Source organism: Aegilops tauschii, chromosome 1 (assembly GCF_002575655.3).
Source record: "Aegilops tauschii subsp. strangulata cultivar AL8/78 chromosome 1, Aet v6.0, whole genome shotgun sequence".
NCBI classification, from domain to species: Eukaryota; Viridiplantae; Streptophyta; class Magnoliopsida; order Poales; family Poaceae; genus Aegilops; species Aegilops tauschii.
In genome coordinates, this window is record NC_053035.3 from 69,231,075 (window position 1) to 69,250,782 (window position 19,708).

The 19,708-nt window shown below is 47.9% G+C and overlaps 2 protein-coding genes across 2 annotated transcripts; one reads left to right on the forward strand and one right to left on the reverse strand.

Moving 5' to 3' along the window:
• Positions 1-206: 206 nt before the first annotated feature.
• On the forward strand, positions 207-2,878 carry LOC109752418 (probable protein phosphatase 2C 47). Its single transcript, XM_020311318.3, has 4 exons — positions 207-609; positions 1,319-1,510; positions 1,606-1,841; positions 1,944-2,878. The coding sequence occupies exons 1-4, from the start codon at positions 463-465 to the stop codon at positions 2,515-2,517; spliced, it is 1,149 nt and encodes a 382-aa protein (XP_020166907.1). The 5' UTR covers positions 207-462; the 3' UTR covers positions 2,518-2,878.
• Positions 2,879-3,691: 813 nt separating this feature from the next.
• Positions 3,692-7,817, reverse strand: LOC109752416 (putative RNA polymerase II subunit B1 CTD phosphatase RPAP2 homolog). Its single transcript, XM_020311317.4, has 6 exons — positions 7,085-7,817; positions 5,455-6,342; positions 5,156-5,364; positions 4,809-5,072; positions 4,154-4,309; positions 3,692-4,061 (listed from the first exon to the last, which is right to left on the reverse strand). Exons 1-6 carry the CDS (start codon positions 7,695-7,697, stop codon positions 3,963-3,965), a joined length of 2,229 nt encoding a protein of 742 aa, XP_020166906.1. The 5' UTR covers positions 7,698-7,817; the 3' UTR covers positions 3,692-3,962.
• Positions 7,818-19,708: the final 11,891 nt, after the last annotated feature.

A 19,708-nucleotide genomic window follows, 5' to 3' on the forward strand; every position in this document is an offset into this window, starting at 1 on the left:
TTTGTGTTGAATATTCTCGCAAAAAAAGAAAAACTTTGTGTTGAATAAATGTTCTCGCTTACCCCAACACCCAAATCAGAGAGGGGAAATGAATCATGTGCTGAGGTCGGCATCCACGTGTCCGTGCATCAGCCGCGTGCACCCCCACCGCCACGCACCGGTCGCCCGCCCGCCCACTCACCGGTCGCCGCCGGTCCCCCTCCTCCACACAGGGGCAAGCAAGTAGCACGGGATAAAAGCCAACCACCCTCGTCCTCTCTACCCATTTCTTCTTCCCCCCCTGCCCAGATCAAGAAACCGTGTCCTAGAATCCACCGAGATCGCTGGAAAGGCGACATCCTCCGGAGACTCTTCTCGCTCCCCTCGTCGGCACGGATCGAGCGGTTGTTTTAGTTGGAAGATTTCTCCTTTCTTTTCCTTCTGGTCGCTGGCCGGAGACACGGCGTGTCGGGGCGCGCGGAGATGGTGGCCGAGGCGGAGGTGATGCATCAGCAGCCGGCGCCCGTTCTGGAGGTGCAGTACCGCCGGTGCGTCGCCAAGGGGGCCGGGATGTCGGCGGTCGCCGTGCCGGAGGTGGAGGTGGAGGTCGCCGTCGAGCTGCCTCGCATGGTGAGTCCCGCCGCTAAGACTCCTGCCTCTCTTTGCTCCTATGCTAGTCCTGAGACCGTATATCCCTAAAGAGATCGGGCGATTTTAGCAACGGATCAGCTGTAGCTGCTGTATGCTTTCTTGTCTGATTTTTAGAACAGATTTGTGGACGCAATCAGCTTAAAATATCATGTATTGTTGTGAATGAATTATTATGGCCATACTATTCTTGAAGTTTGCTTATACTGGTTAGGGAAGTTTGGTTTCTCTTCCTCTTAGTACAAGGAATGGTTATCTGCTTGTGGATGCAAAAGTCTGACACCCTTTCATAGAAAAAGTAGCTCCCTTTTAGAGGGTTCTGGTTCTAGGGTGGTGGTGGTTGTAGGCCACAGAGAAGGTGGGTGCTCTAATTATTGGAGCCATTTGTGTAGTGTGTAGAGTTGTTGAATCGAGCAGCATATGTGCTTTTGCAAAGTGCTGTTTGTTCTCAATCAAGTCAGAAAATATCAGGTTTTTGCTGCGATTGATATTTTGAACCTATAGTGGAGCTGTGGAGATAAGTCTCATGCTGTTCTGTGTGTCATCCGACGAAAAGATTGAGGCCATTTTGGTACACAAGTAGTCCGGGCTTTTAATCATGTTGTTTAGCAGACTATGGGGAAAAGCTTATGTTGTTTGTATTTGTTGTGAATTCAAGAAACAAGGTGGTAATGTTTCGTGTTTGGTATAGGGATTGGCGAACACCGATGGTGCGACGAGTGTGTCCGCTGAGACACTACAGTTTGTACCCAATATTCGGTCTGGAAGCTTTGCTGATATCGGACCTAGGAGGTACATGGAAGATGAACACATCCGGATAGATGATCTTTCAGCTCATCTTGGCTCGCTGTTGGTGTGCCCACTACCTAGTGCCTTCTATGGGGTAAGTCAATAAGTGATTATTGTGTTTGCTTGCTGCATTTTAACCACAGCAACTGCGCCTAAATGGATTGTCTTGTTTCCTCTGCTTGTATGTAGGTCTTTGATGGCCATGGGGGTCCGGATGCTGCAGCCTACATGAAAAGGCATGCCATGAGGTTCCTGTTTGAGGATAGAGAGTTCCCACAAGCATTGCAAGTGGATGATGTATTCCTTCAGTCCGTCGAGGAATGCATTCGCAGCGCGTTCTTGCAAGCCGATCTTGCTCTGGCAGATAATTTAGACATCAGCCGCTCCTCCGGAACTACCGCACTCGCAGCATTAGTATTTGGGAGGTAAGATGTGCTTTACTAGAAGCAGTCTCAAGTCTGTAGAACTGATCTTTATTTTCTTGCTTCAGCGTGCATGCTCAGTCGAGTGTCTGACCTGACTTGCAGGCAACTGTTGGTTGCGAACACCGGTGACTGCCGAGCGGTCCTTTGCCGGAGAGGCATAGCGATGGAGATGTCTCGGGACCACAGGGCAAACTACGCCGAGGAGTGCGAGAGGGTGGCCGCCTCCGGCGGATACATCGAGGACGGGTACCTCAACGGGGTGCTCTCGGTGACGCGTGCCCTAGGCGACTGGGACATGAAGGTGCCCGACTGCTCCACGTCGCCCCTCATCGCGGAGCCCGAGTTCCAGCAGGCGACGCTGAGCGAGGACGACGAGTTCCTCATCATGGGCTGCGACGGCATCTGGGACGTGATGACGAGCCAGCACGCGGTGAGCGTGGTCCGGCGGGGCCTGCGGCAGCACGACGACCCCGAGCGGTGCGCGCGGGAGCTCGTCATGGAGGCGAAGCGGCTCGAGACGGCCGACAACCTGACCGTCATCGTGGTGTGCTTCGGGTCGGAGCTCGGGTCACCGCCGCCGCCCCCCGCTGCCGCGGCGGCGAGGCCGAGGAGCTGCAAGGGCCTGTCGGCGGAGGCCCTGTGCAACCTGAGGAGCTGGCTGGAGACTGACCGCTAGCTCTAGCTTGAGATGCCTGCTCTGCTCCTGCTCCCCTACCTAGTGCTGCTGGTCAGTTCGTTCCCACGCTGTAAATATGCTGACATCGGTCGAGGAATCGTAACTGCCACTTCCCTTTTAGTCCCTACCATTTTTTTCAGGCGGTAGCCCGGCAGTTTTGTAGGGGCATTCTCCCATTGTTTCCTGTGCTTTTCTCTCTCTGTTGCTGTTATTGCTCACGCCATTGCTGTTGTACATAGTACTACATGGTAGTACATCCGTTGCGGCCACGGATGGACCTGATTTCCTCGAGCAACATCTGCTGCTATCTAACAGAAATATTCGGGGGGCTATGGTCAACTCGATTCATCAGAATAGTAAATTCCTCATCTTGTCACGTACGAGTAGAGAAAATAGAATGAACTCTTCATGAAAAATTGGGATCCATGGTGAAACTCTGCCTGAGTTGCTTCTGTCATCAGCTAGGGATCATAGAGTAGCAGGTGCCGTGGTGAATGAAGCCAGAGAAGGCCTGGCGGTAGTGGTAAATTTAGCTGAACATACCACTATCTCGATCCGCGCCGGCAAGTTAGCCATGGTGGTGGAATGGCTGGCACCAGCACCACCAGACACGCCCCCCTCACCTAACCCACAGCTCTTTTTTCCGGAACCGAATCCATAATCGTCAAGAAGAATTCTACCTTTCCGAAGCCTATATCTTTTCTGAATCTGATAAGACGCCTAAGAATCAGCTGCAGCGACAGCAGGTGGGTTCAATGCACCTGCACCACCCACGCACACGCACAGCTGCAAAGTCCAGAAAACGAGAGCTAGAAGAAAGAGCCGCTGCATTTTGACCACGGAAGGGAAGGTGATAGGCAATGCACAAATGTATTGAGCCATACAGCGACGGCGGTCCGCCGTCGGCATCGACCAGTCACTGACGACCTGCAGCAGGCACCCCAGCACTCGGCCAGTCAGGTGACACACGGATGGGCCAGGCCGCCATTCGCCAACCCACAAGAGTCAAATGGTTACAGGTAACAACAGTTACAGACGCACTACGATGAGAGTGAGAACGCGAGTTCGTGGTGATAAGATACACTACGATGTGATGCTGCTGGCCATAGCTCTCGTGGCAGTTATCTTTTGCTCTCTCTCCTCCCGGCTAAAGGTGAAATCCACGAGAGTGACATGAAACAAGCCTGCCTGCACCCGCAACGCAGCTGACATCAACGCAAGAGAAACATACAACAAGTAATGGTAAAGCAGCAAGATTTGTGATGTTCTAGATAGCAAGCCAATGGGGGCTGTCACTGTGGCGGTATTTGAGTCGTATGTCATGCTGCTGATGCTGATATGGGACGACTTCTATCTACTCGGCTGAGTGGGCATATATATCCGAATCCTGGTAGAGGATTGTTACTGTTCCGCCTGATACTGTGATGATGAACTTCTTCCACGGGTTAACTTGACATGGGCGTCAGGCCAGATCTTCCAAAAGGGAGGATGAGGTCGACAATGGAGTCGTACTCCTCTCTGCTAACCTGAGCCGAGTTTAAGACCTGCAGTATGCACAAGGCAAAACAATCAGGTGTCTAAAAACACATAGGCATCCTTGCATTTGCATACCAGAGGTAGGGAAAAGAAACGTCACCTTGTGCACAAGCTTTGAGTCTGAGATCACTGGAGCAAGAGCAGGAAGCCGGTGCACAGAGAGTGCATCGAGCAGAACAAGAACCAGCAGCTGCCATTGCCTTGATCTCAGAGCAGGCAGTGCGTCAACAAGTGACATTGTGTCAATCAAGTATCCCTGTAGTGGCAACCAGATACTCTCATTATATTATCCAAAAGCATGGTGCAAGCAGAAACAAATGGCTCTGCCTGTGAGAGCCAAAATAGTTATCAGATGCTAGCATCAAGCTAACCTATACATTTTCTTTTACGCTGAGTTGATGTTAGCCCGGAAAAGTATGCAGCAGAGGTTCCAGGTGTAGGAGAAGACGGATACAAACAAACACTAGCCAATGAGGACATACACAGGTGCAACTAGTCTTATCTCTATCTAGTAAAGAAATGTGCACATTCTACCCATTTTATATTGTATAAAGAAATATGGAATCCCAACTCTACCAGAGTAATTTCTCAAATGTACTGGACTGTTGTTTGCCGATAGTAGTGATCGGTATTCTGTTCCAGCTAGTAAGCCTAAAAACAATGATATGCAAGTTTAGGACTTTACGTAGCAAAGTATATATTTGGACCAACTGTAAATCAGGCAATAAACTCACTCAGAGTATATTAATTCATACCAGAGTAGTCTCCAACTTTGAAACTGGGATTTGCATCCTCATGTTTGATACAAGTACCGGCAGTGCATTAGAAATGCAAGAAGCTAAAGCTCTTTTAATTTCAGATGATTGACTATCTTTCGAAACTCGCTTCTCAGGATACTCTCTCCCATTAGAAATCAACATTTCTTCCACAGAACTGTCATCAAGCATGTATACATAGGTCAAAGATGACCGGGATATCCATCCAAATATTGTCGTCCACATTGTTGCAAAAGCAGACAGCTGAAAAGATATGCATGTCATTGCAAAATTTCAAAATGAATTAAAAGAAACAAAACTACCGCTTTTTTCTCAAAAATGCTTACTGTTAAACTGAAACCTTCTGGTGGTGTGTCGTGCCAAGAATCATCAACTTCAAACATGTCAGTGTCCAGAAGCACGGTCTTTGTTGGCCACTTCACAACATTACCATCTGTTTCAGATACTACCTTTTCCACTGTATCTTTGCCATGGATATTCTCGAACTGTTTCTGGTGAAGCATGTCAGGCAATATGATGATCCCTGCCTTGGAAACTGTATTCAGGAAGCTTCAGGTCAGTATATCAACTACATAAGAGTATTTTGCATATTAAAGGACCACAAGGTTACAGAAAATATGTTCACCTGCATCTTCCACTTCTGATGTGCCTGAAGAAATAGCTCCTGCAGCTTCAATAAGGGCAGCTGCGCAAGCCTCTGCGGATTCACGCCTTAGTGAACTGTCAATGTCCTCCATAGATAGATTTTTAGCATCTGAATCGATGTCATATGCTTTGCTTGCTTCTAAGATGCTCCCATTATCATCTGCCCATGTCACAGACTGACTTCTGTTCTTAGACCCTACAGCCTTCAGTGAAGATTTTAGTGCAGCACTAACCTTCTCGTCACTTGTCTCTTTTTTTTCAAGGTCCACTGCTTTACTGAATTCTTTGTGTAGTTGTTCAGTGTAAGTATGCATTGAATCTCTTACTGTGTATTGAGATGATGAGGGCTGATTATCTATGAGGATGGAACTTGCAAAGTCATATTGACCCAAAGGCCCTTGATCCATCTTTACCGAAGCAGGATCCCCCATAATGATTGTACTAGTAAAGCCTACTTCATGGCCATTACTTCCAGCAGGTTTTCTTGCAGGCTTACTCTTGCATGCCCTTGATGATGCTCTAGTTGATTTCTTTTTCTTCTTGTCATTTCTCTCTTCCAAAACTACAAGCTCTAGTTGCTTCGCAATGGAATCAGTTATGCAAGGCAATAACATATCCGTATCTTCATCCTGTTGGAAAATCTTTGATAGGGTTTTATCTGCGCCTTTTTTCTTCGTTTTTGTGTTCTCATGAAGGACCATGCCATCAATTTTTTTAGCTATATCTTCAGAGCCCACTTGTGCTTCAACTGAAGAAGATGAAACTGCCATGCTATGTTCGCCAAGAACAGCAGCCCCAGAATCCACATTCTTATTCCCGGACAGCTCAGCTCTACTAGCTTTGCCCTGTTTAGCCTGTGGCATTGGCCCTGAAATACAGAACACAAGCTCACAGTTTCTTCAATTGTTCGAAACTTAAGACAAGCCGAACAAAGGGAAAGAGATAAGCATCCTTTCACGTACAGTAATGTGCCTGCAAGTAAAACTACTGTCACTATTATAACATTTATTACACCAGTTTCTACAACATTATTGAATAGAACCAACCAATAGGATGTGCCACTAACAAAAACTGATTTTATATCCTGTGTTCAATTTTGTAAGAACCTGAAATTTCTAAAGAAGACGGCTCCGAGTCACCTCTTCCTCTAAATTGCTAAAGGTGGTCGCGAGGCAGGTTTGCCCCATTGGACCAGCGACCTGCCCCGCAAAAAACGCCCTTGACGGTTGTAATAACCAACAAGCTCCCACTTAGTTTTATCGTAGATACAACAAAATTTGAAAAATAGCCAGGATTGCATGTATTCATCTGGTTGGAGGCTAATTCTACATTCTAATATCACATAGCCAGTATATTTCAATTGCAATGGCTTGGCATACATCCACATAGAAAGACAGAACTCTGCGCACCCTAAGACGATAAAATTTCTCAGTTATTCAGATCAATCCACATAAAATTCCCAGCACACAAAGACAGTAAAATGCCTCAGCTATTCTCAACAATCCTAGTGTCCTCCAGTCAACCAATGGCAACATAATCAAATGCAAGAATGAATATCCAGACTACAAAATTGTCAAAGTAAATAACAGAGTTCAGTATGAAACAATCACCTTCATGAATGGGGTGATGGCGGGGCACATAGCCCTCGATGGCGCCCGACGGCCCAATCCACTCCTGCAGCGTCACCTCCCCAGGCCCAGGCGTCTCCTTCTCCACAATCTCCACCTTCCTCCCCTCGTCCTCCTTCTTCCCACCGTCCGACCGAAACCCTAGCCCCGGACCGTCCCCGCTGCCCTCGAAGAGCGCGACCAGGGCGTCCAGCCTGTTGGGCGGGATCCCGAAGGGGCGGTCGGGCGGGAGCGAGGCGGCGAAGGCCGCGGAGGCGACGAGGCAGCGCTCGGAGCAGAACTTGCGGGCCTCCTCGAGGTCGTAGACGCGGTGCTCGCGGAGGGAGATGTGGAACCGCGGCGCCGCCTTGGGGTTGGCGGGGTCGGGGAGGGAGCTGGTGCACGCTGGGTGGCCGCACGCCTCGGCGATGGAGCGCTCGGTGACGACGTCGTCGTAGTCGGCGCGGGAGAGGATAGCGGCGGCCGCGTGGAGGAGGGGCTCGTTGGAGGCCGCTGCGCCGTCGAGGAGGGCCAGCTGCACGCGGTACACGGCCCCGGCCACGTTCACCGTCGTCCTCGCCGCCGGCTTGGCGGCGGTGGCGGCGGCCGTCGCCATGGGGAGCGGGTTGTGGTGGGGACTAGAGAGAGTTTGGAGATTGGGGAGAAAGACAAGCGTGGGTCGGCGCACAGAGCAGACAGCAGACTATTGCGCATGTGTTTTTGGTTGGGCTATTTTGGGGGCGACGGCGGGGTATGGCGGTTCTTGTAGTTGGGCCCACAGGATGGTGTTGTTGTGGGCTGGGGGCTTTGTGGACGGGTAAGATGAAAATTGGCCCATGCAATTTGGGTTTGTGGTCTAGTAACTTTATGTTAGTGTATTGTCTCAAAAAAAAACTTTATGTTAGTGTATCGTGTTATTTTGTCTCAAAAAAATAGTGTATCGTGTTTTTTTATTAGTTTGATTCTCGTTTCTCAAAAAAAAAGTTGGTTTGATTCTATGTGGAGTTGAATTCTTTGTTCGATATTATGGTGACCTTGTAGTTCAATGGCCTGCACTCCTAGAGGATCGTTCCATGCTAAAGTACATTCATAGCTCAAAGTTTTCCATCTTTTTGGAAGGGAAACTCCAGGTGCTTTCAAAGGCCTTTATATTTTTTAGGGAACTTTAGAAACCTTTATTAGTTGTCAAGTTCGTGCGGGCAAACGAGCGACATCATCGTTCCTTCGGTCCATTGGTAGTTTTGAAGTCTTGGTAATATTTCGTGTGTGCACGGATTGATAATTTGACATTACGGAGAAGATGACTCCAAAAGGTTTCATTGTAATTTTTAATTATAGTACCTACTTTGTAGCTTCCTAAATTTTGGATCCAAAGCATTGCACTTGTAATGGTTGCGGATATCAATAAATTTACATATATTTTAAAAAACAAGGACTACAACCAGGGACCTATTTGATGTTTATTGCGATACATCCTATTTGACTGCTTGTGTTCGCTAACTTGAGGGAAAATGCACATGGCGTCACAACCGGGTCAGTTCATTGGCACTAGGGCTGTAGCGAGTGGAGTTAGCGTACAGGTGATTTTCTTTCTATTACTTTGATTATCTAGCGGATATTTTCTCTAGTTTAGTGATTTTCAATCAGCTTCTTGTATTCCAAAAAACATGAGTGTTTGCTTACTTAAAAAATGCACAATTTTTAAAATTAAAAAGTTTTGTTTATAAATTGTGAATATTATTGAAAAGGTGAAAAAATTAATATTAATGAACATTTTTAAATCTATGAGCTATTGTCAAAATTTTGGAGGGGAACACACAAGGTGCATGCGAGTGGGTCGACACAGTTGATGCCTCGGGTAGTTAATGGTTTGATTTTTCTTTCCTTCTTTGAATTTTCTGGACGGTCTTCTCCAAGAAAACGGATGCAACAATATAAATAAAAATTCCCAAAAGTTAAATAAGTAATTTAATTTTAAAAGAAGTTCACAAAAATAAAAACTTGTTCAAATGTAGGAATACATAATGTTCACAAAAATTTAATTTAATTTTAAAAGAATTTCACAAGTATTCCGAAAATTTGTTATCTTTTTTAAATCCGGAACGTTCACAAAAGTTTTAAAAGTATATTATGAATAAAAGCTGTCAAATTTTAAAATTGCGTGTGTACTTTTAGAAAATATTCATAAAATGTTTAAAAAAAATAATTTTACAAATTTTTATATATGAAAAAAATTCTCCACAAATTTGAAAACGTTGATGGATTAAAAATGTTCAAACTTTTGAAACATTTTTTTAAACGTATGCAACTTAAAGGAACGAAAAGAAAAGAAAAAGAAAAACCGAATCCTGACATTTGGCGTAGAGAGCATCAAATGGGATTTCTCTACGCACCATCAAAAATTCATCGCTTTGTGTGCAGGGTCGCGATAGACTGGGCCTATCCTTGTGCCCAAATTTCTTTCGTTGCTTTTCCTCTCTCTCATTTTTTTCTTCGGGTCATTTTTCTCGAATTCTCTTTTGGTTATTCGGTTTCCATTATGTTTTTCTTCTATTTTTTCCACTATTTGGTTCCTTTTTCCTGATTTTCTTTCTTTCATCTTTTCCAATTTATGAACAATTTTTTTGAATATATATGAACATTTTTCAAAATACAACAACATTAATTTATGAATATTTATAAAATTCATGAATACATTTTAAAATCAGGAACAATTTTTAAAATTCAAGAACGTTTCTACATTCATGAAAATTTTAAAAAATCATGGACATTTTTTGAAATTCGAGAACATTCTTGTTCATCCATGAACCTTTTTAAGAAAATCGTGAATATTCAAGAAAACAATTCTTGGTTCATGTGAAAGAAATGACTGAAACAAAACCAACAGGAAATTTGGAAAAAGAAAGAAAGAAAAAAATATGTTGGAATAAACTATTGAGAGCAGCACTCGGTATCGGCGATTGGGCCTGCCCATTACTGCAGCCTTTTTGTGCTTCTCTGTCATTTTGATGCAGAGAGTGTCAAATCGAAGCTCACACACATCATAGGATCCAATATTACTGACGTAGAATACCACCCGTGTTAAAAAATAATTGAAGTTATGGGTTAGTTTTAAGTCAAGCTTGTTTAAGTATAACCAACACTACAAAAAATATAAACTTCTGAAACACCAAATTAGGCTCACAAAAGTCTTTGTGAAATATACTAGCATATCGTATATAAAGTTGGTCAAACTTAAATAAGTTTGACTTAAGATAAACTTAGAATTTCAGTTATTTTAAGACAAAAAAAGTAAAAATGGACAAGGAAAAATGATAAAAGAAAAGAAGGCCGACTTAGTGGATCCCCATTTGACACGAGGTCCCTTACAAAATGAGTGGTGCGAGGCCTTGCAGATATTCTATCGTTGGCAGAGTGCACCAACAAACAAATTGCTTGTCCACTCGAATTGGTGGCGACTACAATATGTAATACACTATGCTTCCTAATTTGTAAGATCTCACAATTAATTGAGGTATTCAATTTAAAATTCGGCCATCTAACTTTAACCGGTTAATAATTTCTGAAGAAGCTCTCTCATAATTCAGTATGCTCCTTAATTTTAAAGCTTTTTGATTTGATTGAGCTATTCAAATTTGGATTTGGTTTATGATTCTGATCGGATTAATGATTTTTAAATCAACTGGGAGCAACCGGCCTATAAAAATATATCAATCCCGTGCATCTTCTCACCCAACCTAGTGAAAAAAGAAGCGTTAACGTGTGATATTGGAGCACCAAAATAGTACGTAAAATACCGATACATAAAATTTCCCCACATAAGTATGAGTTGATTAGCAAATAACACAAAATCACATCACGAAAGGTCGACCAAAATACCACATTATAACTAAAATAAGAAACACACTCCATCATCCCCCCCACTCGTCAAACCAAATACTCCCTTAGTTTCAAAATATAATGTGTATTTATTTTTTAAGTCAAATTTATTTAATGTGGCCCGTTGAGAGCCAGAAATACCGAGCATCCACAATTCCAAATAAATAAAATATGAAAGTTTATTTCATGATGAATATAATGATACCAATTTGATATTATGGGTATTAATATATTTTTCTATAAATTTGGTCAAACTTATAGAGGTTTGCTTTTTTGAAAAAACTAATACATTTTATATGTTGAAACATGGGGGTATCTTTTTCTATAAAAACCCAACAGCACCAACGACGCAACAAAGCGCATCCAACCCTTCTTGTCTAGGATGAATGCTACTCTCTTAGTGGGTGTTCAACGAGTAAATTTGTAGAACATAAAATTAGGTCAAAACCATACTATAATGCACCTTTAAAACAATAAGAAATTACTATTACCTAATAATTTATTAATAGAGCTAGAGTACTATAATTGTTGTTCTGAAGTCCGTGGTTATTAGGGCATCTCCAACACTGACCCGTAAACTGGACACTCCGTCCGCGGACCGAGAGACCAGTTCGCGCTCACTGATGTGGGAGTTGGCCATCGAAAGCTATCTGCATACATCTGCCCACTTTTTTTCAAAGTCCGCATACATCTGCGTGCTCAAAATACCCGCATATCTAGTTCAAGTTTAGCTAAAAAATGTTCAAATGCAGTAGTAGTTCTAATTTAAATATTACACTCCAACAATGTTGTCTCCTTTAACCGCCCACATATGCTTAATCAGCTCTTCCTTCAACTGCTTATGAGTTGCTCGATGCCGAATTTGTTGATGCATTTAAACAAACTCATCAAATATGACTGGATTCTAGTATGGAAGTTCGATAGGATCACTCATGTTCTCAAATTCGAGACCTACGGCAGCATCCTCACCCTCATCCTCTACGATTATGTTGTGCATGATCACACAACATGTCATCACCTACCACAAGGTCTCCGGATATTGTTTCGCACATCCACGAACGACTCCAGAGACCTTGCCATCCAAGGCGACTACTCGGGACGCCACTCCTCCTGCTGCCACAGCTGTAGTTCAGAGGCATGGAGGTATATCCATTCATTTTTACCTAGTCCGCTGTAGTTTAGTTGAATATATCAAAAATATAACGAATGTGCTTCAGTTTAGATGAAAATCATCTGGTATTATGTAAAAATTATCTAAGTTTGAATGAATATTGTCCAATATGTTTAAATTTGCATCAAATGTGACCAGATGTTTGCGGCTACCTTTGAACGGCCGGCTCCCATATTAGTGTTCGAACCCCTGTCAGGATTGGCCCGCGACAGATACGGTGTCCGTTAGAGGTCCACCTTGAAGATGCCCTTACATACTTTCGACACTAAACACATACATGTTACACATATACGAGCAATCATTATGAAGTGCTGGTGTAACCGTGTAAGCAACGGAAGCGGCTCCCCTGACGTACGGCTCCTGCCGTTGTGGCACTGCCATGTGGGCCTGTTCCCCGATGGGTCCACCAGCTAGTGGTCGAACGGCACCCTGCCGAACGGCAGAGGATCCTCGTATGTAAGCAACGTGAAAATTCAGCCAGGGCGTGTGTCGGTCGAAGACAGCCCTAGTTAACTGCAACATAATTTTTGGTAATAGCATCGGTGGCATCCTAGTTGCCATTATAATATCATAGTACCCCAACCATATGGTCCTAACCAGTGATGTGTATGCGTTAACTTACAAGAAAGGAGCAAGAAACGGGGGGCCATGAACGTGCGCGGATCGATCCTCACCAACCTCACTGTGCTCGAGTGTTCATCATGATCCTATTAATTGGCCGATTTGATCAGCTGGCCAGGAATGCTCATCCATGGAAAGCCAAAACACCGTAGGTAAGCACGAAAGCAAACAAAAATGCAGGTGGCCTACCAAAATGTCTTGCACCAACCACACATCACACAGCATTACCGGAGTCGCTCACATACCTGCTTTAATCGGCTAATTAATTAAGCACTGTGTCATGATCCACTGACAGACTTAATTAGAAGGAATGGGGCCTGATCTTACCTTTTCCGGGTAGATCCCGCTTTGCAATTTTTGTTCTATTTTTGTTTAACGATCTTAACGGAGAGCTTCATTGGTGTACTTGTGCCGGTTCATTAACAGTGGTGTTAGCTAACCTGGTAACTTTCTCATGATTTAATATAAGTAATGGATATGCGAGATTCTCTTAAGCTTCTAGGAGAATTTTCCAGAATCTTGATTATGCAGAATCCTGCGTGAAAAAAAGTTAGGCCTATATATCACGGGTACAATCTGCGTCCAAGAACTTGGTCACCAACCAGCTTTTAATATAAGCAAGTGCCTCTCTAATTCGTTGTAAATACAATGTTTGGGGGAATTGAACTCTTTGACTAGCCAATGCCTACGTACACAGCACACTAGCTTGTTACCTATGCAAGGAAACTAGGCACCCGGAAGTAAGCAATCAAGCAAACAAACATATGGAGTCTAGAATGTCCTGCTTACAGCGTACCACCATGCATCACACAACATTATCAGTATACCAGACATGTTTTACCCACCTCCATATTGTCTCATGATCCACTAACTTCTTTAATCAGCATGAGTGGTGCATGCATAATACTCCCTCTGTTCCTAAATATAAGTCTTTTTAGACATTTCAAATGGACTACAACATACGAATGTATGTAGACATATTTTAGAGTATAGATTCGCTCATTTTGCTCCGTATGTAGTCATTTGTAAGAATCTTTAGAAAGACTTATATTTGGGAACGGAGGGAGTACAATCTAGGCACCATAATGAAAAGAAAAGAAAACATTCCCCGCAAAAACAAATATGAAAAGAAAACATTTTATGTGAAATATATGCGCCATACTAGCGGCCAGAAAGTCACCTAGGCCTGAGGCCTGCCACTCAGTCCCCAGAGTCTCGCGAACACAGCTCCAGAGGAATCGACGGCGGGGCAAGAGAAGATATGTGTCCCAAACTCACGCACAAAGAGGATAAAAGCCCGTATATTTCACATGTGCATAGTTTGACTAAGGAGACAGGAGTGGACAAGCATGGTTTTTCTCCTTGGAGGTAAACCTGCCGCACCAAGGCTGCACATTAGCCTTGACTAGCAAGTTAAGGTCCCGGATGTTAACAAGACAACTTTCTCATGATTAGATTAAGGCGCATGCGACGCGTCATCCGGATCTCACAGCCTCCAGCCTCCAGCCACCAACGCAACATCAGCACACACGCAGCAGCTAGCCGGCTTTGTGGCAGTAGCCACGTCTCCAGACACCAACCAGCAAAACGGCCGGCGAGCAGGCCATACATCGGCCATGGCAGCAGCGCCGACGAGCTCTGGGGTTGCAACAACGCCCCTACTGGACCGCTCCATTCTGCACCGTTGATGCATCGGCCACCCGGCTATGCTCCATGGCAGCGCCGGTGATGCTTCGACCGCTCGATGATGCTCTGCTGCAGCTCCGGCGATGTTTCGGCGGCCGGACGATGCACTGGCCACCCGGCTATGCACCGGCCACCCGGCTATGCTCCATCACAGCGCCGATGATGGTTCGACGGCTCGACGATGCTTTGTTGTGGCTCCAGTGATATTTCGGCGGCCCAACATGCTCCATCGTAGCACCGATGATGCTCCCTTGTAGCTTCGTTGATGTTTCGATGGTCCGAGGAATGCTCCATCACGGCACCGGCGATGCTCCCTTGCAGTGTTGTCGATGTTTCGACGGTCCGATGAATGCTCCATCATGGCACCGGCCATGCCCAGGTGACCTGATGATGCTCCATCGCATCGTCGATGATGTTCGGGTGGTCTGAGGAATGCTCCATCACGACACCGGCATGTCCCGGCGACCCAACGATGCTCCATCATAGCACCGGTGATGCTCCCTTGCAGCGTCGTCGATGTTTCGACGGTCCGACTAATGCTCCATCATGGCACCGGCGATGCCCCGGTAACCTGATGATGCTCCATCGCAGCGTCGGTAATGTTCCGGTGGTCCGGCGAATGGTTCATCGCAACACCAGTGATGCTCCATTGTAGTGTCGCAGCACCGACGATGCGACATCCCAACATCGGCGGACCTGGCGATGCTTCATCATAGCACTGGCACATTGGCAATGTCGGATGCTGGGATGCAGCTCTTGATGGCGGTGATGGATGCTACGACACACTGGACGGCAGCGACGGCACGCGGCGGCGCTCGTGGGTGCTACGATGCAGCGCGTGGCAGCGACCACGGATGGTGCGACGCAGCAGACGGCGGCGACAGCAGATGCTGCAAGGGTGCTGGTGGACGATTGGGAAGCAGTTGTCACAGCCCATGCACTTGCAGTAGTGATCATGGCGGTGAATACCAGTGATAAGTTAGAGAAGAAAATGGGGATCGCGATTTGTGCTGAAGGAAAGAGATGACGAGCGGCTCACATGCTCGCGTCAAAAAAGATAAGTTGGGGCAACGGGTGGGCCCATGAGAAAACGTGGCCTGTTTTAGAGGCCGGTGAAGCCCCGGACCTGAGAAGGGTGTACCGCACGATCGACTTCATCGGATGGCTCGGGACGAGGTTTAAAACATGCAAAGATCAGTCGGCTTAAAGAAAGAGTTTAGGCGTCATCCGGATGATGCTGTGGAAAAATAAGCCGCCTTTCCCGCCCTTGATTAGCGCCGATGCGGTATAATTTCGGCCTCTGGATTAGCTGATGACTGGACCACCGCATGACTTCCATCCCAACTTGCACATGTCTCCCTGCAGCGTCTAGCCAGCAACGCAGCACCACCAGCACACGTAACTCTAGTGAGAGCAGCAGCTAGCCGGCTTAGAGCACCAGCTGCAGCCCTCAGGTCCACGTCGCCGGTCACCTCATAATAAAACAGCCAGCAGGCCTGCCATACATCAGCCACGGCAGCAGCGCCAACGACTTCTGGGGTTGCTGTGTTGCAGCAACGACGCTGCTGCGACCACCCCTTCAAGCACCATTAATGCACCATCACTGCACCTGCGATACTCCGGCCACCTGGCTATGCTCCATTGCAGTGCCGGTGATGCTTCGGCGGCTTGGCAATGATCTGTTGTAGCACCAGCGATGATTTGCCGACCCGACTATGCTCCATCGTAGCACCGGTGATGCTCCCTTGCAACTTCGTCGCTGTTCCGACGGTCGATGAATGCTTCATTACGACACTTGCTCCCTTGCAGCATCGTCGACGTTCCGACGGTCCGACGAATGCTTCATCGTGGCACCGATGATGTTCTCGCGGCCCGACGATGCTCCATCGCAGTGCCGGTGATGCTCCGATGGCTCGACGATTGCAGCGTCGGCGATGTTTCGATGGCCCGACGATGCTCCATCGTAGCACTGGTGATGCTCCCTTGCAACGCTGTCGACGTTTCGACGGTCCGACGAATGCTTCATCGCGGCACCGATGATGTTCTCGCGGCCCGACGATGCTCCATCGCAGTGCCGGTGATGCTCCGACGGCTCGACGATTGCAGCGTCGGCGATGTTTCGACGGCCCGAAGATGCTCCATCGTAGCACTAGTGATGCTCCCTTGCAACGCTGTCGACGTTTCGACGGTCCGACGAATGCTTCATCGCGGCACCGATGATGTTCTCGCGGCCCGACGATGCTCCATCGCAGTGACGGTGATGCTCCGACGGCTCGGTGATTGCAGCGTTGGCGATGTTTCGACGGCCCGACGATGGTCCATCGTAGCACTGGTGATGCTCCCTTGCAACGTTGTCGATGTTTCGACGGTCCGACGAATGCTTCATCGCGGCACTGGTGATGTTCCGGCGGTCCGACGATGCTCCATCACAGTGTCGGTGATGCTCTGTTGTAGCACCAGCGAAGTTTCAACGGCCCGATGATGCTCCATCGTAGCACCCGTGATCCTCCCTTGTAGCGTCGTCGATGTTCCGACGATCCGACAAATGCTTCATCGCAGCACCGGTGATGTTCCGGCGGTCTGACGTTGCTCCATCACAGTGCCGGTGATGCTCCGACGACAGTGTCGGTGATGCTCCGTGTAGCACCAGCGATGTTTCGACGGCCCGACGGTGCTCCGTCGTAGCACCCGTGATCCTTCCTTGCAGCGTCGCTGACATTTCGACGGTCCGACGAATGCTTCATCGCGGCACCGGTGATGTTCCGGAGGTCCGACGATGCTCCATCGCAGTGCCGGTGATGCTCCGACGGCTCGGCGATTGCAGCGCCGACAATGTTTCGACGGCCCGACGATCCTCCATCGTAGCACCGGTGATGCTCCCTTGCAGCGCTGTCGACGTTTTGACGGTCTGACGAGTGCTTCATCGCGGCACCGGTGATGTTCCGGCGGTCCGACGATGCTCCATCATAGTGTCGGTGATGCTCCGTTGTAGCACCAGCGATGTTTCGACGACCCGACGATCTTCCATCGTAGCACCCGTGATCCTCCCTTGTAGCGTCGTCGATGTTCCGATGGTCCGACAAATGCTTTGGCTGCCCGACGACGCTCCATTGCAGCGCCAACGGTGCTCCAGTGGCCCGACTACGCTCCGTTGCAGCACCGGTGATGCTTCGGCGGCCCGACGCTGCTCCGTTGTAGGGCCGACAAGGCTTCCGCTGCCCGGCGATGCACCGTTGCAGCGCCGACGATGCTCCGGCGGCCCGACGATGCTTCGTTGTTGGGCTGACAATGCTTAGGTTGCAAGGAGACGCTCCGTTGCATCGCCGAGGATGCTCCAACGGCCCAGGGATGCTCCATTGTAACGCTGGTGATGCTTCGTCGGCCCGACGATACTCCGTTGCAGGTCCGACGATGCTTCGGCTGCCCAGCGATGCTCTGTTGCAGCACCGGCGATGCTTCGGCGGCCCGACGATGCTCCGGCTGCTTGGAGATGCTCTGTTGCATCGCTGACAATGCTCCGATGGCCCGGTGACGCTCCATTACAGCGTCGGCGATCCTCCGGCGGCCCGACAAGCTTCGTTGCAGGACCGACGATGCTTGGCTGTTCGGCGATGCTCTGTTGCATCGCCTGCATCGCCGACGATGCTTTGGTGGCCCGGTGACGCTCCATTGCATCGCCGACGATGCTCCAGCGGCCCGGCCTATGATGCTTCAGCTGCCCGGCGATGCTCCGTTGCATCATCGACGATGCTCCGACGGCCCGGTGATGCTCCATTGCAGCGCCGACGATGCGTCCGCAGCCCGGCGAGCTCCGTTGCAGGGCAAACGATGCTTTGGCTGCCCGGCGATGCTCTGTTGCAGCGCCGATGATGCTCCGGTGGCCTGGCGACGCTCCATTGCAGCGCCGGCGATGCTCCAGCGGCCCGAAGATGCTCCGTTGTAGCGCCGACGATACTCGGGTGGCCTGGTGACGCTCCATTGTAGTGCCGACGATGCTCCATTGCAGTGCCGACACCCGACGATGCTCCATTGCAGTGCCGGCCCGGTGACACTCCAGTGCAGTGCCGACACCCGACGATGCTCCGGCGGCCTGGCGACGCTCCGTTGCAGCAACCAACTGGCGCATGCAGCAGAGGCCGTGACTTGCAGCCTACCGGTGCTTTGTCTTCCTCGCATCGCGGGCCACCGACGCGGCATAGCAGCGGCAACCTTGTAGCACCGTGGCTGGCTGGCTGGCTTGTAGCAACGCCGTTGAAGTGCAGCCCTCCGCAGCACCATGCAGCTAAGTGCAGCAAGCCAGCAAACTCGGTTCAGTCAAATACAAAGACGCACAACGTACTTTCTACGCTTTACCACGCACTCACACAACAAACTGATCTGCTAATCGGACGGCGCAGCGGGCGGTTTACGTCTCGTCAAAAATCAGTCGGTAGATTATAAACGTTTTCCTTAAATTAAAGCTTGATTAAGCTCAAGTGAATATCTGATAGTCTCATCAGCTTTACACTTCATCATCACGAGTCATGGGCAAGTTAATATCAAGGGAATAGCTCCCTCTCTAAATGACTCAACACGCGTCGGTCATCTCTGTGGTCATCCGATCTGATTTTGATCGTACGACGCGTAGAGCAATGTGGATCAACTACCCGGTTTGCAACACGAGCCTTGTTGCAAACACATGTGACCAACATGATGCGTGTTGCTTTTAAAGAAAAATGAGCCAAGTCGCTTGGGTGCCACATAATGGTTCGACGAGTGCGCAACAAGGCTCCTGTTGCAAAGGCCCGAGCACAACACGCTCAGTGTTGCAAACTACTATGCTAACAAGGATGTAGTTTCGAAACATAATAGTTTGAGAAGCGCAACGAGGCTCGTGTTGCAAAGGCCGAAGCACAACACACTTAATGTTGCAAACGGCTGCAATCTGGCACATAACAGTTCAACAGGAGTGCAAGAAGGCTCGTGTTGTAAAGGCCCGAATGCAACACCCTTAAAGTCGCAAATGGTTGTGCTGCGGAGATCGGACGGCTATCTCACCCAGCCGTCACTTCGTGTCTGTCAATCACGCACTCCGGATCAGATAGCCAGCCAAGACCAGCAAGTTAACTCCTAATATGTATTTCTTCCGCCGCAATAAAAATTATAAAAGCATATTGCTTGGCGCCTGAATTGCGAAATATTTTTCGTTGACTAATTAAAACCTTCATTTAGTGCTATCATAGTACCACGTATATACTCCATTCCGAGCTACTCCTTCCCTTTGGAATTAT

Excerpts from the sequence above, each read along its gene's own strand:
- LOC109752418 (XM_020311318.3), top strand. The coding sequence starts at position 463 with ATGGTGGCCGAGGCGGAGGTGATGCATCAGCAGCCGGCGCCCGTTCTG. Across the intron at positions 1,511-1,605 it reads TACCTAGTGCCTTCTATGGG|GTCTTTGATGGCCATGGGGG; the intron begins GTAAGTCAATAA and ends GCTTGTATGTAG. Across the intron at positions 1,842-1,943 it reads GCAGCATTAGTATTTGGGAG|GCAACTGTTGGTTGCGAACA; the intron begins GTAAGATGTGCT and ends CCTGACTTGCAG.
- LOC109752416 (XM_020311317.4), bottom strand. The coding sequence starts at position 7,697 with ATGGCGACGGCCGCCGCCACCGCCGCCAAGCCGGCGGCGAGGACGACG. Across the intron at positions 5,365-5,454 it reads ATCAGAAGTGGAAGATGCAG|TTTCCAAGGCAGGGATCATC; the intron begins GTGAACATATTT and ends TCCTGAATACAG. Across the intron at positions 4,062-4,153 it reads ACTCAAAGCTTGTGCACAAG|GTCTTAAACTCGGCTCAGGT; the intron begins GTGACGTTTCTT and ends TGCATACTGCAG.